Source organism: Myxine glutinosa, chromosome 3 (assembly GCF_964187855.1).
Source record: "Myxine glutinosa chromosome 3, kmMyxGlut1.1, whole genome shotgun sequence".
Classification (NCBI taxonomy): Eukaryota; Metazoa; Chordata; class Myxini; order Myxiniformes; family Myxinidae; genus Myxine; species Myxine glutinosa.
In genome coordinates, this window is record NC_136263.1 from 68,221,221 (window position 1) to 68,244,465 (window position 23,245).

The window sequence follows — 23,245 nt, forward strand, 5'->3', positions numbered from 1 at the left end:
TGCATACTAGGGTGAGACATGAGACAGTACGAGGAGCAAGTAAGCAGGCATGACGAAACGGAGGCAGGATGAGGACAGGAGAGGAGGAACAACGATCAGGGAGGCAGGACGAGGACCAGGCGAGTAAGCATATTGATCAGGGAGGCAGGACGAGGACCAGGTGAGTAAGCATGATGCTCAGGGAGGCAGGATGAGGACCAGGCAAGCAAGCAAGCAAGCATGACGAACCGGAAGCAAGATGAGGACCAGACAAGCAGTTATGACGAACTGGAGGCAGGATGAGGACCAGGCAATCAGGCATGACGAACCTGAGGCAGGATGAGGACGAGGCAAGCAGGCATGACGAACTGGAGGCAGGATGAGGACCAGACAAGCAGGCATGACGAACCAGAAGCAGGACGAGGATGAGGACCAGGCGAGTAAGCTTGGTGATCAGGGAGGCAGGACGAGGACCAGGTGAGTAAGTACGATGATCAGGGAGGCAGGATGAGGACCAGGCAAGCAGGCATGACGAACCGGAGGCAGGATGAGGACCAGGCAAGCAGGCATGACAAACTGGAGGCAGGATGAGGACCAGGCAAGCAAGCATGATGAACTGGAGGCAGGATGAGGACCAGGCAAGCAGGCATGATGAACCAGAGGCACGATGAGGACGAGGACCAGGCGAGTAAACACAATGATCAGGGAGGCAGGAGGAGGATGAGGACCAGGCGAGTAAGCACGATGATCAGGGAGGCAGGACAAGGATGAGGACCAGGCGAGTAAGCACGATGATCAGGTAGGCCGGACGAGGACCAGGCGAGCAAGCACGATGATCAGGGAGGCAGGACGAGGACGAGGACCAGGCGAATAAGCACGATGATCAGGGAGGCAGGACGAGGACCAGGCAAGCAGGCACGGAGATGTCGCGCATATTGGCATGTTCAACTCCTGCGGATGTTATATCCCCTTGGCACAACGACCAACTGTGCTGCGGTTGACAGCATTGTCCCCATACGCCTTCTGCAGTCGCTTATGGATGTTTTCAATATTTCCCTTCTCACACACAAATAATTCAATAACAGTACATTGCTTCTGACGGACATCCACAAGGGCAGCCATTTTTGACAACTGCTACAGCAACGCCACATGTGGGAAGACAATGTAATTATCATATTCTGAGGTGGGAAGGATTTACCGATACACCATACAAATAAAAATGTTGTAGAATAAATATATATTGTTGTACAAAATTGTGGCGAATTACTTTTGGAGTGACCCTCATATCTATTGATGAAAAAAAATCAGTTATTTCCTCTGAATTTCGAGAAGAGGACCAATGCCCAGACTAATTAGTCACTATAATATTAATTCCAAGTTTGGTCATATTTGTTTGTTGTTGACTTGTTTCTTTTGACATTTCATTTGAACCGCCGTAGCTTTTCCATCATGCGCAGCCACCGAGTTTACCTGCGTCGGTGACCACACCTGCATCTCTCGGAGTTTTGTCTGCGATGGTGAAGAAGATTGTGACGATGCATCTGATGAACACCAAACATGCCGTAAGTGTCAAAAAAAACAACCGTTTTATTTCATCGAAGTTGACAACGGTTTGTTGAGTAGTTTGGACTGAGAGCCGAAAAGGTAACTTCTGAAGCTAATTCATCTGAGTAAAGGGACCAATTGGTAGCGTGGAAGCTTTGAAACCAAATTGTATAAATTTTGTCACACGCTGATTTTTAAATCAGTCTCGAGTTGATTTTTTTTAATGTTGATGTTTTCCAGTCATGGAATATATAGTCCTCTGAGACCTCAAATAAAATAACCGAGACCAGGCCTTAAATAAAAAACGTGGATTCAAATAATAGTTTGGTTGTGGGAGAAGGCAAACACTAAAACTAGAAGGGCACTCGGTGGAGCGCATACCTCCGCCAGGTTGAACAGTTTACGTTTTGTATCCCACTGATAGGCCGGATCTGGATTCGGACCTGAACCAAAATCTAATGGGCTTGTACTTGTCGCCGAACCAACTCATCCAACATGTTTTGTCATAAGTCCTCAAGTTTTTGAGATATCTTACATTGAGATATCATTTTGAGATATTTTTTGAGATATATTACTGTTGAAATAACATTAAGGTGGTTTGACTGAGCTTCTGAGGTTGGCGAAATGAGTACCAGCTTATTGAGATGAATGAGTCATTCGAGTATCCTGCGTAGGAGTGGTGACTCGTCCAGGATTGTGCCCAATAGCCTAGGAAACTACTCCAGAAGCCCTATGCATCTGAAGATGCAAAAAGGAGTGGTCATCATCATCATCACCTCTATTCATAGCAACCTCAACACCACCACAGCACAACTTCACCCCTTCCTCAGCACCCTACGAACCTGGCTCGCCATCAACAGACTAAAAGCAACCCCCTCAAAATCAACATTCACTCTTCTAACGAATTACACCAAGGAACATAGTGCTGCACCACACATGACACTGAACAACATCCCTATCCCACACACACACCAAAGAAAAATACTCAGCGTCACTTTTAAGAAATCCATGTCATTCTTAGATCACATAAGAAACATTAAAAAACATTCCCATCCAGGCTGAACACACTTAGAGCACTCACAGGCACCGACTTCGGACACCACAAAGAAACAACATCACTAACATACAAACAGTACATTAGATCAGTCATCAACTATGCCAGCTCATCTTGGCCCTCCAGCCTATCAAACACACATCTCAACATCCTGCAGACCAGACAAAACAAAGCCCTTCACATCATCACAGGTGGTACATTAACAACACCCATCGAGCACCGACACTCACAGAGGAGGTCTGTGTTTGCTAAATAAAAATGTTAAAAATCAAAGACCACTTCGACATGAGAGGTTCCTTGCAACGGCAAATGCCAACCTTAATCATCCATGCCACTACATGTACAACCACCCACAGACCCCTTGTACACATTAAGACTACACCACAAAGACACTACGATGACATCGTTCGTGACATCTCTCCGCCAAACAACGGAAACTACAAAAAACACATCCACACCCATATCACCATAAATGCAACAAACACCCTGGGCCGAAACAGTATATTGAGCACAAAACCCACACCCATTGATGACACAAAACCCACACCCATTGATGACACAAAACCCGCACCCATTGATGACACAAAACCCGCACCCATTGATGACACAAAACCCGCACCCATTGATGACACAAAACCCACACCCATTGATGACACAAAACCCACACCCATTGATGACACAAAACCCACACCCTTTGATGACACAAAACCCACACCCATTGATGACACAAAACCCACACCCATGATGACACAAAACCCACACCCATTGATGACACAAAACCCGCACCCATTGATGACACAAAACCCGCACCCATTGATGACACAAAACCCACACCCATGATGACACAAAACCCACACCCATTGATGACACAAAACCCGCACCCATTGATGACACAAAACCCGCACCCATTGATGACACAAAACCCACACCCATTGATGACACAAAACCCACACCCATTGATGAGGCAAAACCCACACCCATTGATGATGCAAAACCCACACCCATGATGACACAAAACCCACACCCATGATGACAAAAAACCCGCACCCATTGATGACACAAAACCCACACCCATGATGACAAAAAACCCGCACCCATTGATGACACAAATCCGCACCCATTGATGACACAAAACCCACACTCATTGATGACACAGAGAAACTACTCCCCAGGTCTGATCAAGTTCACCTTTCACACCTTCGCTGTGGACACCACCCACAACTTTTGCACGACAAACATAGACTCGACGACACCACTGACGACACCTGCAACCACTGCCATGCCACTCCACACACAATAAAACATATCATGGAAGACTGGCGGTCCTGGCTTCACGTAGGCAAGAGCACAACATCTTGGATCTGAGGGATCTCCGTGCCGCTCATGGTATATTCAACCAGAACTGACTGGGGCAACATAAGAACAACAAGAACCATGAGAATTGTTCAATTTTGTCGAATGAATTAAAATATTATGCACTGTGTATTCCCCCCAGCTGGCACAACCTGTTCTATCCACGAATTCACCTGCACATCAGGGCACTGCGTCCCCCAGCTCTTCCGCTGTGACCATGCGGATGACTGCCCGGATAGTTCAGATGAGCACGGCTGTGGTGAGTCTCATGTAACACAATAAAATCTGACTTTGTTTAATTAATCCTCATTACAAATTTGAATTATTAAAGTTATTAGAGTTTGTTGCTGCCTGCATGAGGTGCTGCACCATGGAGCACCTCATGCCAGTGACATGTCGAGAAGCATGCAAACAGGTGTTTGCTCTTAACCATTAACAAATGCTTTTCTTGGTTACGTCAGTGAATTTTATTTTTCTCTTTCTCATGTTGTGAACCTTCCTTTTTTCAGATTATGGCACGTGTGCCCAGCTGAGGTGTGCGAGTGGAGCCTGTGTGAATACATCCCAGTGGTGCGATGGCACCTCTGATTGCAGGGATGGCTCCGATGAGACCAATTGCAGTAATTCCTTTTGCTCACATATTCATTGTTAACCCTTAGATGCAGGCGTCAAAAATCCTACATGAACTCAGCCATTGGGCCTCGGAGGCCCAACGAATGTATTCGTGTAATGTTTTTTATTTTATTTTATAGATTTATTTTCTTTCATATCCTTTTTCAATCCAAGTCGATGCTCATGGATGTGTATTTGCTCAGAAAATGTGAATCATTGATCCTATTAGTTGGAAGAATCCCATACAAGTAATGAATCGTGTTTGTTTCTTTTTTGCAAAAAATATTTTTTGTTCTTGGTTTTTCAACTTTTTTTCTCTAAAAGGTTGAGGCTCATGGAGGAGTATTTGCTCAAAAAATATGATTCACTAATCCTTTTATTTAGAATGTATATGTCCACAACTGTCAAAAACCCTACACCTATGCAGCCACTGGGCCTCGGCGGCCCCACAAATTTATTCGTGTAAAGTTTTTTAATTTTCATATTTTTGTCACTGAATTATTTGTAACCAAGTTATAGGAGCATATAATGAGGCTCATATCAAGAAAATAATAATATAACATAGTCGTACAACAACATTTATGCAGGGCCTCGAAGGCCCTAGGGCCTAGGCCTGCATTCTTGTCGGATTTTCGGGTTATAAGTGAAGAATGAAGATTTTCCCACGAGCCTGAATGAAATTTTTATTTATTTATGTCACTGAATTTTGTGTAACAACATGAAAGTCGGTGAAAATGAGGCTCATTCCAAAAAAAAATTGTACAGCATAGTTTTTGCAACAAAAAAACCTTGTGGGCCTCCGAGGCCCAATCACTGCATCCAAGGGTTAATCCCGTCATCCATTGTCATGTTTTCGTCTGTTGGACATGCAAATTGCATTGTAAACGTTCGTCTTTTGATGGATCACAAGCATTGTTGAAAATTGTTCATTGCAAATAACTTTTAATTATTATTTTTCTCGACAAACCTGCAATCATAATTACATAGTTTATTTATGAAGTGCTTTGAGGGAGATGGAATGTTTTTTTTGGATACAGAATTGAGGCTCTTGTGAAAGCTAACACATAAAACATGAAAACATGCACAGACACATAAAACATACAATGAAGGGAGGGGAAGACAAGCGGGGGAGTGAGGGAAGCACACAAGCACAACAACAGTGGAGAACAGGGACGTCAGTAGATCTGTCCTATTCCATCTCCAGGCACTTCATGACATCATTGCCGGGCACAGAAGAGGGATTTGATATATTGATGATTGATTTATTGATTAATCAATTAATCGATTAATTTTTTAATTATTCGATTAATTACTTAATTCATTAATTTTTTTAAGTTACAGATTTGGATGAAACAGTGGTGGTTTAGGTATGCTATTAGCCAATTGATTAATAATTTAATTCATTTACGATTATTATTTATTTATTTTCATTGGGACACACTTATTTATTTTCTTTCTCATCAGGGGAATATCTCAGGCACCTTTTTAGCTAAGAAGATGGTATTCAGACACGACAGTGACCAAGTGATGTGGCTATAAAGGAGATTTTTAATTGATTGATTAATCAAGTAATCAATATGTTATTTATTGATTCATGAATTAATTATTTAATTTTTCGATTAATTAATTATTTAATAATTTTTCAAAAACTTACAGCTTCGGATGAAACACTGGTGGTTTGGGTATGCTATTAGCCAATTGATTAAGAAATTAATTATTTTACGATTATTATCTATTTATTTTAATTACATGATTAATCAATTAATCAATCAATAGTACACCTCTCCCTCCAGATATTGGCTCCATGTGCCACATGCTGGAGGATATGTAATTTATTTGGCATGGGGGCGGTCAGTGTACTTTGAATGTATCCATGGTCTTTTAATATTCGTTTGTTCTGTTTGTGGGATATTTTGTTTTTTATCGATGTGAATATAATGCAAAGATTGTGATTTAAAAAAAAGTAATTGGTGTAATCATTCATCATTTAATTTTCTTGCAAATGAAATTTGAAGTGCTGTTTATTGTTGAACGCTAATTTGATATTTTTGGCATAAAATGAAATGTTGCATTCAAAATCAGTTTATGTAAGAATTGTTGAACAACAATTTTTTTCTCATTTCCTCTCCCAATGCCAGCGGCAAGGTGCAAGTTACATGAGACGCAGTGTCCAAATGGTGAATGTATTCCACAAGCTTATGTTTGTGACCACATCGATGATTGTGGTGATGGCAGTGATGAGCAGCACTGTGGTGAGATGTACACTAAGCAAAACATGGCAAAATAACTCGCATATCTGAAGTAAGCCAAAACACCACCAATTAACCCATGAATCCACATTAACCGAACGAACTGACCAAAATCTGAATAACTAACCCAAGCTTAACAATGGAACCAAACACCACAAACGAACCAACATATTCTATCAAAACCAAACTGAACTAATCCATGCATCCAACCAAAAGGAATCCTACTGACTCAAGCATCCTAGCAAAGCCCAAACTAGCTTCCAAACAAATCACAAAGAAGTCAAATCCTACAATTTTGTATACATAGTCGAGGCTCGTGGAAGAGCTAGTACGCTGAACGGATCAGGACGTAACGGCCAAAAACAGGGCGCAAAAGAGGACACAAACTGAACAGTAGGGACGCATCCTCAAGGAGCTGTAGTGAGACGGAGGAAACACCAACGGCAGAGTTGAAGGCCAAGATAGAGGGAGACTTGGACAAACAATTGGTGTGGTGAGTAAGGAGGGGCAGGAGAGCATGCATGGGATGGACAAGATGGATACAGAAGGAAACTACAATGAGGGAAAACTGGCAATTTGGAAGGAACAGGGATTTGTGTGGGGTTAACAAGGATAGAAAAGATCATGGTTTTGGATTTGGGACAATCTGAGATGGTGATGAACAGCTGTCTTGAAGACCTGGAAGGAAGAATGAGTGAATTGAATGTGGAACTTGGTTCCACAGGTGGGAAAAAGAAAAAGAAAAACAAATGAGTGTAGGTGAGCAGTGACCCTGGATTTAGGTAGTTTCACCTTTGATTTAAGTAGCAGAGAGAGGATGTGCAAGAGCAGCAGAACAGGTTTTTAGGACACATGAACTGATGCCATCCGATACAGGTGCAGAGTCAGAGACGAGTGTTGAAAGAACCTTCTCCATCTTCTCAGGTACAAAACACACAGAGTCCAGGAGCAGTTGGGTAGGACAGGGAAGGATGAGTACCGAGAGTGAGGTGTTGGGGACACAACATTTGGAAGCAAACACAGAATTGAGACATTCAGCCTTCTCACAAGGAGAGTCAGCTGTGGTGTCATTTGAAGATGGGGAAGGGATTTCAGGAGAGCATACACCAGAGACAGACTTAAAACAAGGTACCACCAGGTTTCAGAGGAAGGAGACAAGTTTAAAAGTTCATTCTTGAGGTTGGACAGATATTTTTTTTCTGGCTCTCCTGAGAGTGGACAAATACTTGTTGCAGACGTTGTGGAATGCACTGAGATTTATTTCGGTCGGATTTGCCTTACAGGACAAGAAGGCAAGATGTTTCAGAGCAACTGCCTCACCACAGTATTCAGTGTACCATGGGTGGGAAGGGTAGGATAATTGAAGATGAGATGGGATAAGTATAAGAAGAAAAGAGAAAGTAGGTTTCTGTGGATGAATTTCCTGGCTGAGTTAACATTAGGGGGAGTACAAATGGAAAACTAGAGAGGTTCCAGGGAACCTGAACTCAACTGGTCTATATCAATATAGTTAGAATATGCATAATAGAACCACAAACTATATAGTTTATATGTGTTAAAAATATATGACAAAAATTTGTTTTCAATATGGCCGCCCTGCCGCACCCATTTTTGGGCGTGCAACGCCCAAATGCAATCCCAAACTAGTTTATGTCTTAAAGATGCTGCACAACAAGTTTCATCAAATCTATTCAATATTTGTGACTTTTAGAGCGTAGACGTCGAATTGTTTAAAGACGACAGACAGACAGACAGACAGACGGACGACGGACACTGGGTGTCAACAAAAACTCAGCTGGACATAGTCCAGTTGAGTTAACCAGTCCTGAAGAGAGATGGCTGCTTGCAGTCTCTGCCAATTTGCTTGAGTGACCTGCCAGACTCGCCGATGTTGAGGCAACTCTCTGAGAATAGCCAGAGAGATGTTGACATTCACAAGCAAATTATGAGATTAAACAATTGGAGCAGAGGAAGAGCAGGAATTTGCAGCAAAGTTATTTATCACCAAGTCCAGAAGGGAGGATTTGCCATTGAGAGAAATCTGGGTAGAAAAGTTTACAGACTGACAAGGTTTACAGACCTTGTGCTGGAATGTTCTATGATGACGTCACATGCGCTCCAATCGTGCCGCGCCATCGCATCGCACTATCGCCATCCTGACCAATCGTTCCTTTCGAGGCGGGGCACGTTGTGAATGATATGGTGTGCTGAACCAGTGAACCATGGCTAATGTTCAATTTGGAGACCACTTCATCCAGTGTAATGCGACCAGTTTTTCCTTAGCACGCACTCAACTCCTGCAACCGTTTCTGGTGTGTCGGCTGTGTGAGGCCGGCCCAAGCGAGCAGCGTCTGCCACACTGGACACTCCACTTTTAAACTTCCTGTCCCAGTCGTACACCTGCTGCAGCAATAAACATGCATCACCAAATGGCATCTTCATTCTGCGATGGATTTCACTGGGTTTCACACCCTCACTTCCCAAGAAACGGATGACAGAATGCTTCTCCTCCATGGTGCATGCATGCTTCGAAGGGAGCCGCCATCTTGAAACTGCTCTACTGACATCATACACTCAATGTTGCCAGATCTAAAGCAGGCAAAAGATGACTCTTACGCATAGATATAACATATGTCGTCTACAACTACACACATTACATTCTCGAATTTATATCGCCATTTTAAGGTCACTTACGGACTGGCCCTCATATATACAGTCACGTGGAAAAGTAAGTACACCCCATGTAAAGTTTTGACTTTTTCAACATATTTCAACATACAGCTATTTGATCTTCATTTCAACAATATTGATAGATAAAGGTGATATAATATAACAAATATCATGAAACATTTACATTTTGTAGTCCATTGTATAATTTAAATAAACATAAATGCAAATTTCGCATTAGGAAAAAGTAAGTACACCCTTGGCTCCAATAGGTGGTATTGCCCCCTTTGGCAGAAACAACCTCAAGTAGGCGTTTCTTGTAACTGTCTACCAGTCTCTGACATCGACTGGGAGAAATTTTTGCGCACTCCTCCATGCAGAATTCTTTCAGCTGTGCGATGTTTGAGGGGTTTCTTGCATGCACAGCTCGTTTCAAATCCCCCCACAACATCTCGATGGGATTTAGATCCGGGCTTTGACTTGGCCATTCCAGAACCCTCCATTTCTTTCTTTTCAGCCATTCCTTGGTGGATTTACTGGTATGTTTAGGGTCATTGTCATGTTGCAAGGTCCACCTTCGGTTCAGCTTCAACCTTCCGACAGATGGCCTCACATTATTCTCAAGCACCCTCTGGTACAATGAAGAATTCATAGTGGATTCTATGATGGTGAGCTGCCCAGGCCTTGATGCAGCAAAGCTGCCCCAAACCATAATATTTCCGCCACCATGCTTTACAGTTGGTGGGTATCAGGTTTTTGTGGTCAAATGCTGTCTTTGGTTTTCGCCAAACATGTCTTCTGGTACTGTGGCCAAATAGCTCGACCTTTGACTCATCTGTCCAGAGCACATTGTTCCAGAAGTGCTGGTCTTTGCCTAGGTGTTCATTGGCAAACTTTAGTCTTGCCCTGATATTTTTTCTGGACAGCAAAGGTTTCCTCCTGGCACACCTCCCATGTAGATCAAATTTGTACAGCCTCTTTCTAATGGTAGACTCGTGCACTTTGACATCAACAGTGGCAAGAGCTACCTGTAGGTCCCATGATGACATTCTGGGGTTCTTAGAGACTTGTTTCAGCATCTTGCGGTCTGCTCTCGGGCTGAACTTGCTGGGGCGGCCTGGCCTGAACAAGTTGGCAGTTGTTTGGAATCTTCTCCACTTGTAGATGATCTTCCGGACAGTCGAATGATTGATTTCAAATTGTTTGGACATTTTAAAATCCCTTCCCAGACTCGTAGGCATCTATAACCTTCTTTCTGAAGGCCTCAGAGAGCTCTTTTGATCTAGGCATGGTGATGCTGCACACTTCAACAACAAAGAGCAAACCAAACTAAATGTCTGAGGTTTAAATAAGACAGGTTCCTCCAAGATCCTCTTTAACAATGTTATAATCATTTGCACCTGAGCTGGTGCACCTGATTCTAATTTTAGGTATTTGAAGTAGTGATAAATGTCGGGGTGTACTTACTTTTTCCACATGCGAAATTTGCATTTATGTTTATTCAAATTATACAATGGACTACAAAATGTAAATGTTTCATGATATTTGTTATATTATATCACCTTTATCTATCAATATTGTTGAAATGAAGATCAAATAGCTGTATGTTGAAATATGTTGAAAAAGTCAAAACTTTACATGGGGTGTACTTACTTTTTCACGTGACTGTATATATCTTATGCAGTATGTGGGAGTTAGTGTTTATTTATGTTGTTTTCACAATTGATTCTATTATCACGTCTTCTTGCTGGATTTTTTTTGGTCCTTCTCTTTTAACAGAGTATGGAACATGCTCAGGAGACACATTCACCTGCTCATCCGGATATTGCATTAGGCAGGAATGGGTCTGTGATGGTGACAATGACTGCGGGGATGAAAGTGACGAAGTTGGTTGTGGTGAGTTGGATGAAAATTTTTAATGACTTTTATTTTTGCGCAAAGGTGTACCTCCCCTTGAAGCTAAGTAACCTTTTTGAAGTTCAAAACTCGTGCACACTGGGGCCTAATATGGTTTCATTACAACAGCATTACATTTTGTTGGTTAGATAAATGTTTCATTTTGGTTTCATTTCTATTCATGTTGATTTTTCACAATCAAGTATTTGACCTGCTCTTTGCAAGTGCTGTTTGAGTTAATTTTACAAAAATTGTTTGGCCAAGAGGAGAGGGGGAGGGTTAGTGACTATGCTGAACCTTAATGTAGACAAAAACCACACTTTTTGCATCTCCGTTATTTATTTTTTTATTTATTTTATAAATGATGAAGGCTCCAGTCACGGACTATGTAGTCCTCATCGAGGCCAGGCCTTAAATAAAAGAACTGCATTGATAGAAAAGTGAAGAAAGAGAGAATAGTCAGAGTTTTTGAGAAAGTAAAAAATCTGCTTTTTGAAAAGGTCGTAAGTGTTTGGAAATACAAAGGAAGGTAAAGAATTACATCGTTTGGCAGTGGAAGGGAAGAAACAAACATCATAATGACCCACGCTTAAGTTGCCAATAGCCACACAATAATCATGCAATTTGTGGCTTGTCGAGCATTCTGTGGTCTCGCTAATGGCGGAAGTACACAAGGAGCAAGTTATTGGGAGCAGAGACCGAAAAAATATCTGTAGAAAAGAGAAAGAGAGCCAACTTTGCGGCGTAATTTGAGTAGGTTGAGTTTTGAGGTCAGATTGGGAGAGTTGATAAGTCGGATTACTTTGGATTCAAATCTGTCCAGTGAGTATGTGGAGCTAGAACCTCCCCAGATGTGAGAGCAGTACTCTAAGTATACATGGAAGAATCAATCCTTTATATAGTTGAAGCAACTGTTGAGAGGAGAAGAATCTTGAACATCTGAACAGGACTCCCAGTTTCTTTGAGGCAGACTTAGCTATTTGCATAATGTGTGGATTCCAGGATACATTTGATGTTAGGGTAATACCTAGTAGGTTTATTGTTCATTCCATTATGATGGAATGCTTCAATATGCTACATATTCACTGGTCCGGTACCAGAACAGCAGTTTTTAGTTAGTTTTGATCCCATCGAAATTCAAATCCAGTCATTACCAACCAATTGGAGCTAACCTGCCACCCAAGATATGTTTCGATCGAATTCTATAGTTTGCTGCTGCGAGTAAAGCATTCCCAGTTTTGAGTGAACACTTGAACTGAAACTCCTTTTTCAAATTGTCAGTTTGTTACCATCTTGACTGTAGTTCTGCAAAACATGTTTTAAAATCCAATTCCCAGCTGTTTCTGAGTACTGAATGATATGGTGCCATTGTTTTCATTGTGCTTAAATGAACAGTGTTTGGTGTTGTTTTTGTTGTTTTCATCAACAGAAAGCAATGATCGAATGTGCTACCCAGGAGAGTGGTTGTGCCCAGGTAGTAAGGTCTGCATCCCAATAGGGAAGGTGTGCGATAATACACCCGACTGCCCGAATGCTACTGATGAGCAAAATAGCTCCAACCATCACACATGTGGTAGGCCTGCCCTTCGTCTACCTTCACACTCCAACCAACTGTGGGATTTCAATAAAATCCATGAGGGTATACAGTGCCTATAGAAGATCTACACCCACTTTCAAAATTATTCACATTTTGTTGCCTTACGGCCTAGAATTAATTAGCATTAAATCAGACACATCGTAAACCACAACTTCCAAGTGAAAAACAAATTCTATAAATTTCAGAAAATTAATTAAAAATACAAAACGAGAATATCTTGGATGGATAAGTGTCCACCACCCTTATAATAGCAATTGTTAATTATCTCAGGTGTAACCGATCACCTTCAACATCACACACCAAGTTAATTGACCTCCACCTGTGTTAAATTGCAGTGATTTTGATTATTTCAGAATAAAATCAGCTGTTCCTGTAGGTTTCTTCTGCTGGGTCGTGCATTTCACAGCAAAGACTGAACCATGAGCACCAAGGAGCTTTTAAAAGATCTCCAGGATAAAGTTGTAGAAAGGCACAGATCAGGGGATGGGTATAAAAAATATACCCGGCACAGATCAGGCCGTCCCTCCAAACTGGATGACCAAGCAAGGAGGAGACTGATCAGAGAGGCCACCAAGAGGCCAATGGCAACTTTGAAAGATCTACAGGCCTTTTGGAAAAGAGTGGTCACTGTATGCACGTGACAACAATATCACAAGCACTCCACAAGTCTAGCCTGTGGTCTTTGGCCTAAATTCAAAATGTTACGTTTGGTGCAAACCCAACACAGCACATCACCCAAAGAATACCATCCCTACTGTGAAGCATGGTGGTGGCAGCATCATGTTATGGGGATGTTTCTCAGCAGCAGGGACTGGGACACTTGTCAGAATGGAAGGGAAAATGGATGGAGAAAAATACAGAAAAATCCTAGAGGAAAACCTGCTGCCCTATGCAAGAAAGCTGAAATTGGTACGAATGTTCACCTATCAGCATGACAACACCCCGAAGCACAAAGCCAAAGCTACACTGGAGTGAGAGAACAAAAAGATAAATGTCCTTGAGTGGCCCAGTCAGAGCCCTGAGCTAAATCCAATTGAAAATCTGTGGCATGATTTGAACATTGCTGCCCATCAACACTTCCCAAGCAACTTCACTGATCCTAAACAGTTTTGTACAGAATAATGGGCAAATATTGCCCAATCAAGGTGTGCAAAGTTGGTAAAGGCCTATCCTAACAGATTCACAGCTGTACAGTAATTGCTGTCAAAGGTGCTTCCACCAAGTATTAACTCGGGGGGGGGGGGGGGGGGGTGGACATTTATCCAACCAAGATATTCTAGTTTCGTATTTAAAATTAATTTTCTGAAATTTGTAGAATTTGTTTTTCACTTGGAAGTTGTGGGTTACGATGTAAATATAGGTGGAAAAAGTCTGATTTAATGCAATTTAGTTCCATGTTATAAGGCAACACAAGGAGAAAATTTTGAAAGGGGGTGTAGACTTTCTTTAGGCAGTGTATACCTTTTCATTTAACTGGAGACAAAATGAGTGGTGTCGATACGACAGACTAATATGGTAACTGTACAAGATGGACTTGCCTTATCATTCGGTGCAAATTGCTCAACAAATTATATGGGCTATTCACATTTGATTTTCTTATTTCGGACATGAAAGGTTATAACAATAAAAAGGTTCAATTTCCCTTGACATGTGAGTTTCGTGTCCCGGAATATCTTTCATTAACAAACCAACGGGAAAACAAACCAATGAAGAATCTCAATCTGACTGTATTGCCAATCACGGTTTGTTTCAAACAGCTTTCGCTGACCAGAGATGATCATTAGAAACGTTGGAAATTGAACCCCCGTTCGCAATTCCCAGGTTAGAAGGAAATGGTGCTTCCTATCGACATTTATTTACAAATTCCTATTTCGTTGGATGATTGGGGTTGTTGGCAGCAGGACAACTTGGTGGTGATTCGTCAACAATATTGAGCTAATTCTAAGCTATCCAAATGGGGTGAGTGTTCTGAAGTGTTTTCATTATCATTCCAGGAATAGAATCCTGCAGTATCCTGAGCTGTGAGTACCAGTGCCATGCATCACCCTCTGGTGGTTCTTGCCATTGCCCCCTCGGTTACATTGTAGGTGACAACAACGTTTCATGTGTTGGTGAGTGCAACACACGTTGTTAATTTGTATTTGATAGACAATCAACAAATGCCGCCTCCATCGAGGAGTAATGTTTTCCTCTCGAGGTTTTATAGAAAATGCTTATGAATTTGAAGTACACTGAAATTAATTTCCTTTAAAAACAACTCAAAAGAAAAACTTGGAGCTTTTAGATGTTGAACACCAGATCCTTTCCTATTCCATCTCCAGGCGCTGCATGACGTCAACGCCGGGCACAGAAGGGGGCCCGGCGATGACGCGTGCTGAAAGGGAGTACTCAGATTTCACTCCGGTTTCTTTCTTTCTTTCTTGTTTTCTTGTTTTCTTGTTTGTCCGGGCGATATCTCAGCCATCCTTTGAGCTAGAAAGCTGAATTTTTGGCACAATAGTGAGCACATACTTTGGCAAAAACAGCATTTTTTGTTTTTTGATTAATCAATTAATAAAATTGATTACTTAATTGTTATCAATTAATTAGGTACTTATTTATTTTATTTCTCATCTGGGCATCATCTCAGGCACCTTTTGAGTTAGGAAGCTGATATTTGGACATGACAATGAGCAAGTGATTTGGCTTTAAGGGGTATTTTTGATTTATTGATTAATCAATTCATCGATTAATTATTTAATTATTAGATTCATGACTTAATTGGGAATTTTTTAAAAAGTTACAGATTCGGATGAAACGGTGGTAGTTTAGGTATTATATTAGCCAATTGATTAATAATTAATTATTTTACGATTATTATTTATTTATTTTCATTATTAATCACTTTTTTTTTCTCATCTGGGCAATATCTTAGGCAGCTTTTCAGCTAGGAAGCTGATATTTTGACATGACAGTGACCAAGTGATTTGGTTGTAAAGGGTATTTTTGATTTATTGATTTATTGATTAATTATTTCTTGATTAATCAGTTAATCGTTTTTTCCCCAATTATTTATTAATTTAATTAATTTTCAAAAAGTTATAGATTTGGATAAAACACTGGTGGTTTAGGTATGCTGTTAGCCAATTGATTAAGAAATTAATGTTTTACAAATAATATTTATTTATTTTAATTACAAGTTAATTAATCAATTATTGTACAACGCTCCCTCCAAATTCTGTTTCCATGTACTGCAAGGCGACCTGGCAATGTCGCGCGCTGGAGGATGTATTATTTATTTATTTATTTATTTGGCATGAGGGCGGTGTACTTTGAATGTATCTGTACTTGCTTTATTGTTTTCTGTGCTGGTATGGAGGAATATGGACTTGGTACTATGGTATAGCCTATCTTAATTTGCTTTACCTTGATCATTTAATTTGCTTTAATTTGCACTTTTCACTGTTATTTGTCATATTTAGACTTTGATGACTGCAAGATGTGGGGAGTCTGTGATCAACTGTGTGAGGACCGACCAGGAAACCATATCTGTAGATGTGAGGATGGCTACATCCTGGAACATGGCCGTCATTGCCGTGCTGATACGTCTGGTAAGGTGGTGCAATAAAAACTCCATGGTTTTAATATTTTTTCATGACCCACCGAAACATTATTTTGACAAATAAAGTTATCAATAATTTCATCGATGTGTATGACAATTGTATACACAAAATTTAAATGTTAATTACGATATTTTGTCAACGATGGCTTGGAAGCTGCTGCTCGCAATTAAGCCTTCAAATAAGATTTATCTTTTTACCTGCGACATGTCATAGGTCTACAAGAGCTTCACATGGTTGTTGTTGTTGTTGATGTTATTGTTGTTGTTGTAATTCTTGTTGTGGTTGTTATTGGGGGTCGATTTTTGAAATGTGCACCCATTGGTCGGACAGTTGGTGGGCTCCACCCACATTTGTCGCTTGACTCCACTCCCCCATGGACATGGTACCCAGACAAAATAATATGGCTGCCATTTTGGTTTTATGGTGGGCCTCAGACATCAGGCTTATAGGCCTCTGCTGATTATACACTGCTAGGGTTTGTTACGTCAGATTTTTATTGGCTTTGTTTGGGTCAAGTGTTGCTCACAATGGGGTACCCCAAAAAATCTAATCATGTCGAATAAAAAGTATTAGCATGGTTTAATCAAGCCCGTCAGCACGCATGATATGAAGCTCTCGAATAAAATAGCATTACGTAATTTTTGAATGGCCCCATATTGGGGTAAAGCAATCTTTGACTGTGTGACGAATCGGCTCGTTCTGATATAACTGTGGTGGAGGCTGATATGGTGAGAGGTGTTGAGTTATTATTTCAATAGCACATTAAATGTATGTTTCCCAATCACACTGTTCATCTTTTAAGAGTGCTTTAAATGCACATTTCTCAATCGGTCAGTTACCGGATTTTGTAGCAGGTTGTGACCACAGTGCGATCATTCTTGTTCTTTTATTTCAGTTGAAGCTCCATTTCTCATCTTTTCGAGTGGAAAAGACCTGCTGAAGACTGACATGCAGGGCCAGGATACGCACACCCTTGTATCATCCGAAGGCCGTGGTGTGGCTGTAGGAGTTGATTTTCATTACGCGAAGAAGCAAATTTACTGGACCGACACCGTACAGAACAAGGTATGATGGTTTGCAGGGTGAGAGTAGTTCCAAATGTTGAAACAAATGTTTCATAACAAACTACATCGCTGGTTTGTATCGACCCTCATGGACTAGACGTTCACTGCATACCACATCCTAGTCACTTTGAAAAAGACAAGAAGAAAAAGACATAAAATGTCATAGCCCCCACCGTGGTTTTAGTAATTTTGCTGTACTGAGTTAAAGGCTTTCAGTTGGCCATCTTTGGTCGGATGACAAAACAAAATCTTCTTCATATGTATACTCATGTATTGTCTTTGTGCCAAGTTTGAAGAAAATTGGTTCATGCATGTCTGAGAAATGGATGGGGACATGTTTAAGTAACAAAATGGCCGCCAGTCGGCCATCTTGGATCTGATCTCAAAAAAAATGATGTGCAAATGTAACCCATCATTCTTTACCTGTGTGCCAAATTTGAACAGGATTGGTAAATGCATGTCTGAGAAATGGTTGAGGATGTGCTCAACATCGGATTTTTTACAACTAAAATGGCTGCCAGGCGGCCATCTTTGATCGCATTCCGAAACAAATTGATGTGCATGTGTATACCCTCATGTATTGTCTTTGTGCCAGGTATGAACAAAATGGGTCCATATACATCTCCGAGATATGGTTGCGGACGCACGGACGGACGAACGAGACCAAATCCATAAGCCCCCATTTCGGACTAAGTCCAACGGGGGCTAATAATGATAACTTGCAAATATCATGTGTGTACAATAACAGTAGCAAAACAAAAGCGCTATATATACAAAATCACTTAATAAAGCATAACATCATCGAATAATGCAATCCAATCAGCAAAATAACATACAGTGCACCATAAAATACATGATAATCCCCGTTTTCATAACAATATGTTGGTGGAAAACGTGCTTTATGATTTTGAACAAATGTTTCTATTACAGTGGCAAACAATTGAAATGGAACAAACAACTAAATAATCAATACTATAAAAGCTAATCAATAACAACAAGTTGGCTTCCAGAACTCCTGGTTTCAAAAAATTATAATGACTTCATGAGGAGAAAAAATTGAGCAACTAAACAAACTTTACTTTAAGCAGTAGTGTTGTTTCGTATGAAGCCTGTGGCTGCCGGTTGCATCATTTTTCTGGAGGTGAGACTGTGCCAACACCAGACTTATGAATGGTACTGAACAGACTTCTCTCATACGCAGCATGTGGCTGTGAGTTGGTATCATTGCTCTGGTTTGGACAGCAATTTGAAATTTGGTCAGGCTGCCATTGAAAACTCACCTACTCTTCTTCAAAAGACTCTATTGTAGCGGCTGCCGCTGGGTTTTCACAATCGCCTTGCACCTATCAAGGACGCGGAGCGATCACCATGCCGGGCTCGTCCAGGACGCCCGGGCAGGCCCGCGCTCAACTTGCCAGGCCTCGGTCGGGACGCCCGGGCATGCCCGGGCATGCCCGGGCAGGCTCGCCCTCAACTTGCCAGGCCGCAGCCAGGACGCTGGGCCACGCCCCCTGGCGCCGGGCCTGGGCAAACCCCCCGGGATAATAGATATATATTGCTGCCCGATAAACGGGTTTTCAGAGTGCCTGAGTGTTTGATTTGATTAAAGCAACTCGGATGAATTCCAGCTTTTTGTCGCGTCCATTCTTCCGATCGACGTGGGAGCCCCAGCTCCTTCATTGGTGACCTACCGACATGGACACGGCAGTCGCCCTTAAACTGCCTACCTTCTGGGAGGCTCACGCGGCGGTTTGGTTCACACAGGCGGATTCCCTGTTCGCCCTGCGAGGCATCACGGCCGACGACACCCGCTTCCACCATGTGGTAGCTGCGCTCGGTTCAGCTACCGCGGCCCGCGCCCTGAGCCTCCTCGAGAGCCCGCCAGCCGCTGACAAATACGGCGCGATTAAGAAGCTTCTCCTCGATGCTTTCGCCCTCCCATCGGCGGAACGTGCACGGCGCCTGCTCGAACTGCCTGAGCTCGGCGACACGCGCCCTTCCGAGCGAATGGACTACATGCTTTCACTGCTCGGCGAGCACTCTCCGGCATTCCTGTTCCGGGAGCTGTTCCTCCGTCAGCTGCCTAACCCGGTACGCCTCGCCCTGGCAAGCACGACGATCACAGATCCCCGGGCCCTTGCCAGAGAAGCCGACAAGATCTCCGCCGCAGGACAGCGCATCGCAGCGGCGACATGGGACCCACCGCCGTCCGACGCAACACCCATGGCGCCCGAGCACCCGGCACGGTCGACGGCCGAACTGCCGACGCAATTGGCAGCCGCTACACCGAGCCGACCACCTCCAGCACGACGACCGGGGCCTCCACCTGACCAAGCGTGGTGTTACTATCATGCCAGGTTCGGACAGAAGGCCCGGACATTCCGACCCCCGTGCACCTTCGGCAGGCCGGGAAACGGCCGGGCCGGCGTTCATTACCAGCCATGAGCGCCGGCCACACGGGCAACTTACTGTTCATCACGGATAAAGCGTCCGGACGGCGCTTCCTGTGCGACACCGGCGCCCAACTGAGCGTCATACCCGCCTCTGACCAGGACAGGCAATCCGCAGTTTGCGGCCCCTCCTTGGTTGCGGCCAACGGATCGACTATCCGCACCTTCGGCCCGCGCAACGTCACCCTCTGCTTCGGCGGCCAACGCTTTGCTTGGACGTTTGTAACCGCAAACGTGCCCATGGCTCTGCTAGGCGCCGACTTCCTCTGCGCACACGGACTGCTGGTGGACGTCCAACGGCGTCGTTTAATCAACGCCGAAACCTTCAGCTCCCTGGTATGCACATTGAGCAGCTCCGCGCCGACCGAGCTGGTATGCACCGTCCCGGCGGCGAACGAGTTTGCTCGCCTGCTCACGGAGTTCCCGGCCCTCACGCGGCCGACGTTTTCGGCCGTCACAGTACGGCATGGGATCGAGCACCACATACCAACCACGGGCCCGCCGGTCTACGCCAGGGCCCGCCGCCTCGACCCAGCCAAGCTCGCCGTAGCGAAGGCCGAATTCGACGCGTTGGAGCACCTCGGCATCGTGCGGCGCTCCGATAGCGCGTGGGCCTCGCCACTGCACATCGTGCCAAAGCCGGGGGGTGGATGGCGCCCGTGTGGCGACTACCGCCGTCTCAATGACGCTACCACCCCCGACAGGTACCCGATCCCGCATATCCAAGACTTCTCCGCCCGTCTGGCGGGACGGGTCATTTTTTCGAAAATTGATCTCATACGGGGATATCACCAGGTACCTGTCAGGGCGGCCGATGTCCCTAAAACGGCAGTCATCACGCCGTTCGGCTTATTCGAATTCTTGCGGATGCCGTTTGGTCTCAAGAACGCGGCTCAGGCGTTCCAGCGCTTGATGGACGGCGTGCTGCATGACCTGCCGTTCCTTTTCGTTTACCTGGACGACATCCTCGTCGCCAGCACGTCCCGGGCCGAGCACCTCCTCCACCTCCGAACACTGTTCGGGCGCCTCAGCGAGCACGGCCTCATCGTCAACCCGGCCAAATGCCACTTCGGCACGACGGCCGTTGATTTTTTGGGCCACCACATCACCAAGAACGGGGCCGTGCCGCTGCCAACCAAGGTCGAGGCCATCACCACGTTCCCGCGTCCCCGCACCATAAAGGCCCTGCAGGAATTCCTGGGAATGGTGAATTTTTATCACCGCTTCGTGCCCCGCGCTGCTCAACTCATGCGGCCCCTCTACGAAGCCCTCCGGGGCAAGCCGGCCAAGCACGACATCGCCTGGTCCGCAGCAATGGATGCGGCCTTCCAACGCTCAAAGCGGGCCCTCACCGACGCAACACTGCTCGCTCACCCGGTGCTCAACGCTCCCATCGCCCTTACCACGGATGCCTCCGACTACGCGGTGGGCGCCGTACATGAGCAATGGGTGAACGGGTTTTGGCAGCCACTCGCTTTTTTCAGCCGGCAGCTCCGGCCGAACGAGCTCAAATACAGCACGTTTGACTGGGAGCTCCTCGGTCTACACCTGGCCGTCCGCCATTTCCGCCACCTCCTGGAGGGCCGACCTTTCACGGCGTTCGTCGACCACAAGCCGTTGGTTTACGCCATGGCCAAGGTCACGGAGCCATGGTCGGCCCGCCAACAGCGCCACCTCTCCGCCGTGTCGGAGTTTACCACGGACATCCGGCACGTCGCCGGCAAAAACAACGCCGTGGCCGACTGTCTTTCCCGGGCCAGCGCGAACGCGGTCCACCTGGGCGTGGATTTTGCGCTTATGGCGGCGGACCAAACCACCGACACCACGGTGCAAGCCCTCCGGGCGGCGGACACGGGCCTCCGCCTGGCCGACATCCCCTGCACGGACACTGTCCTGCTCTGCGACGTCTCCCAAGGCCAGCCTCGCCCCATCGTGCCCGTCACCTGGCAACGCCGCATCTTCGCCTCCCTCCACGGCCTTTCCCACCCGGGCCGGAAAGCTTCCCAGAAGCTGGTGTCGGCGCGTTTCGTCTGGCACGGCCTTCGTCGGGACGTCCGCGATTGGACCAGCACATGCACGGCCTGCCAACGGGCCAAGGTCCACCGACACACCCAGGCCCCGCTGGCACCTTTCACCGTGCCCGAACGACGTTTCGACCACGTCAACGTGGATCTGGTGGGCCCCCTCCCCCCGTCACGGGGGTTCACACACCTGCTCACCATGGTGGACAGGACCACCAGGTGGCCGGAGGCCGTTCCCCTCGTCTCCACCACCACCGCCGACGTGGCGCAGGCTTTCATCGCCACCTGGGTCGCCCGCTTCGGCGCACCGGCGGACATCTCGTCAGACCGCGGACCACAGTTCACCTCCGAGCTGTGGGGCGCGGTCGCCCGCAACCTGGGGGTCAAGCTCCACCGTACTACGGCCTACCACCCCCAAGCAAATGGGTTGTGCGAGCGATTCCACCGCTCCATGAAGGCCGCGCTCATGGCCGGCCTTCAAGACGGCGGTTGGGCCGACCGGCTGCCGTGGGTCCTTTTGGGCCTTCGCACGGCCCCCAAGGAGGACCTCCAGGCATCCACCGCCGAGCTTGTCTATGGCCAGGCGCTACGCGTCCCGGGCGAATTCGTGCCCGACGCTACCAGTCCCTGGTCCGCAGCTCACCAGCGCTCGGACCTCCAGGAGGCCGCCCGACGGTTTGCCCCCGTGCCAACATCCCACCACGGTGACCCCCAGTCCTACGTCCCCCCAGCACTCCGCACAGCGGAGTATGTTTTTGTGCGTCACGACGCACATCGGTGGCCACTCCAGCCGCCATACGACGGGCCCTTCCGGGTGCTGCGACGGGACGACAAGTCGTTCGTCATCGACATCGGCGGCAGGTCGGACCGGATTGCGGTGGACCACCTCAAGCCGGCGCATGTGGACGTCGACCACCCACCACGGGTGGCCCTTCCGCCACGGCGTGGCCGCCCCCCGTCCACGGTGCCCCCCACTCGACCGCCCACCACCTCACCGGACCCCCTCCCACGACCCGCCAGGGGTCGCTTCGGCCGGGTCATCAGGACCCCCCTCAAATTGACCCTGCCGGTGCAAGTCGATTCTGGGGGGACGTGTGTAGCGGCTGCCGCTGGGTTTTCACAATCGCCTTGCACCTATCAAGGACGCGGAGCGATC

General features: G+C 45.5%; 1 protein-coding gene across 1 annotated transcript in view; it reads left to right on the forward strand.

The window, feature by feature from the left end:
- The window catches only part of LRP2 (LDL receptor related protein 2), a 433,005-nt gene that overhangs the window by 22,966 nt on the left and 386,794 nt on the right, over positions 1 to 23,245 (forward strand). Inside the window, exons 3-11 of the mRNA XM_068110809.2 lie at positions 1,419 to 1,541; positions 4,074 to 4,190; positions 4,441 to 4,551; positions 6,682 to 6,795; positions 11,239 to 11,355; positions 12,785 to 12,928; positions 14,947 to 15,063; positions 16,414 to 16,542; positions 17,450 to 17,619. Coding sequence (XP_067966910.2) covers positions 1,419 to 1,541; positions 4,074 to 4,190; positions 4,441 to 4,551; positions 6,682 to 6,795; positions 11,239 to 11,355; positions 12,785 to 12,928; positions 14,947 to 15,063; positions 16,414 to 16,542; positions 17,450 to 17,619 — 1,142 coding nt within the window. The remainder of the gene's footprint in view (positions 1 to 1,418; positions 1,542 to 4,073; positions 4,191 to 4,440; positions 4,552 to 6,681; positions 6,796 to 11,238; positions 11,356 to 12,784; positions 12,929 to 14,946; positions 15,064 to 16,413; positions 16,543 to 17,449; positions 17,620 to 23,245) is intronic.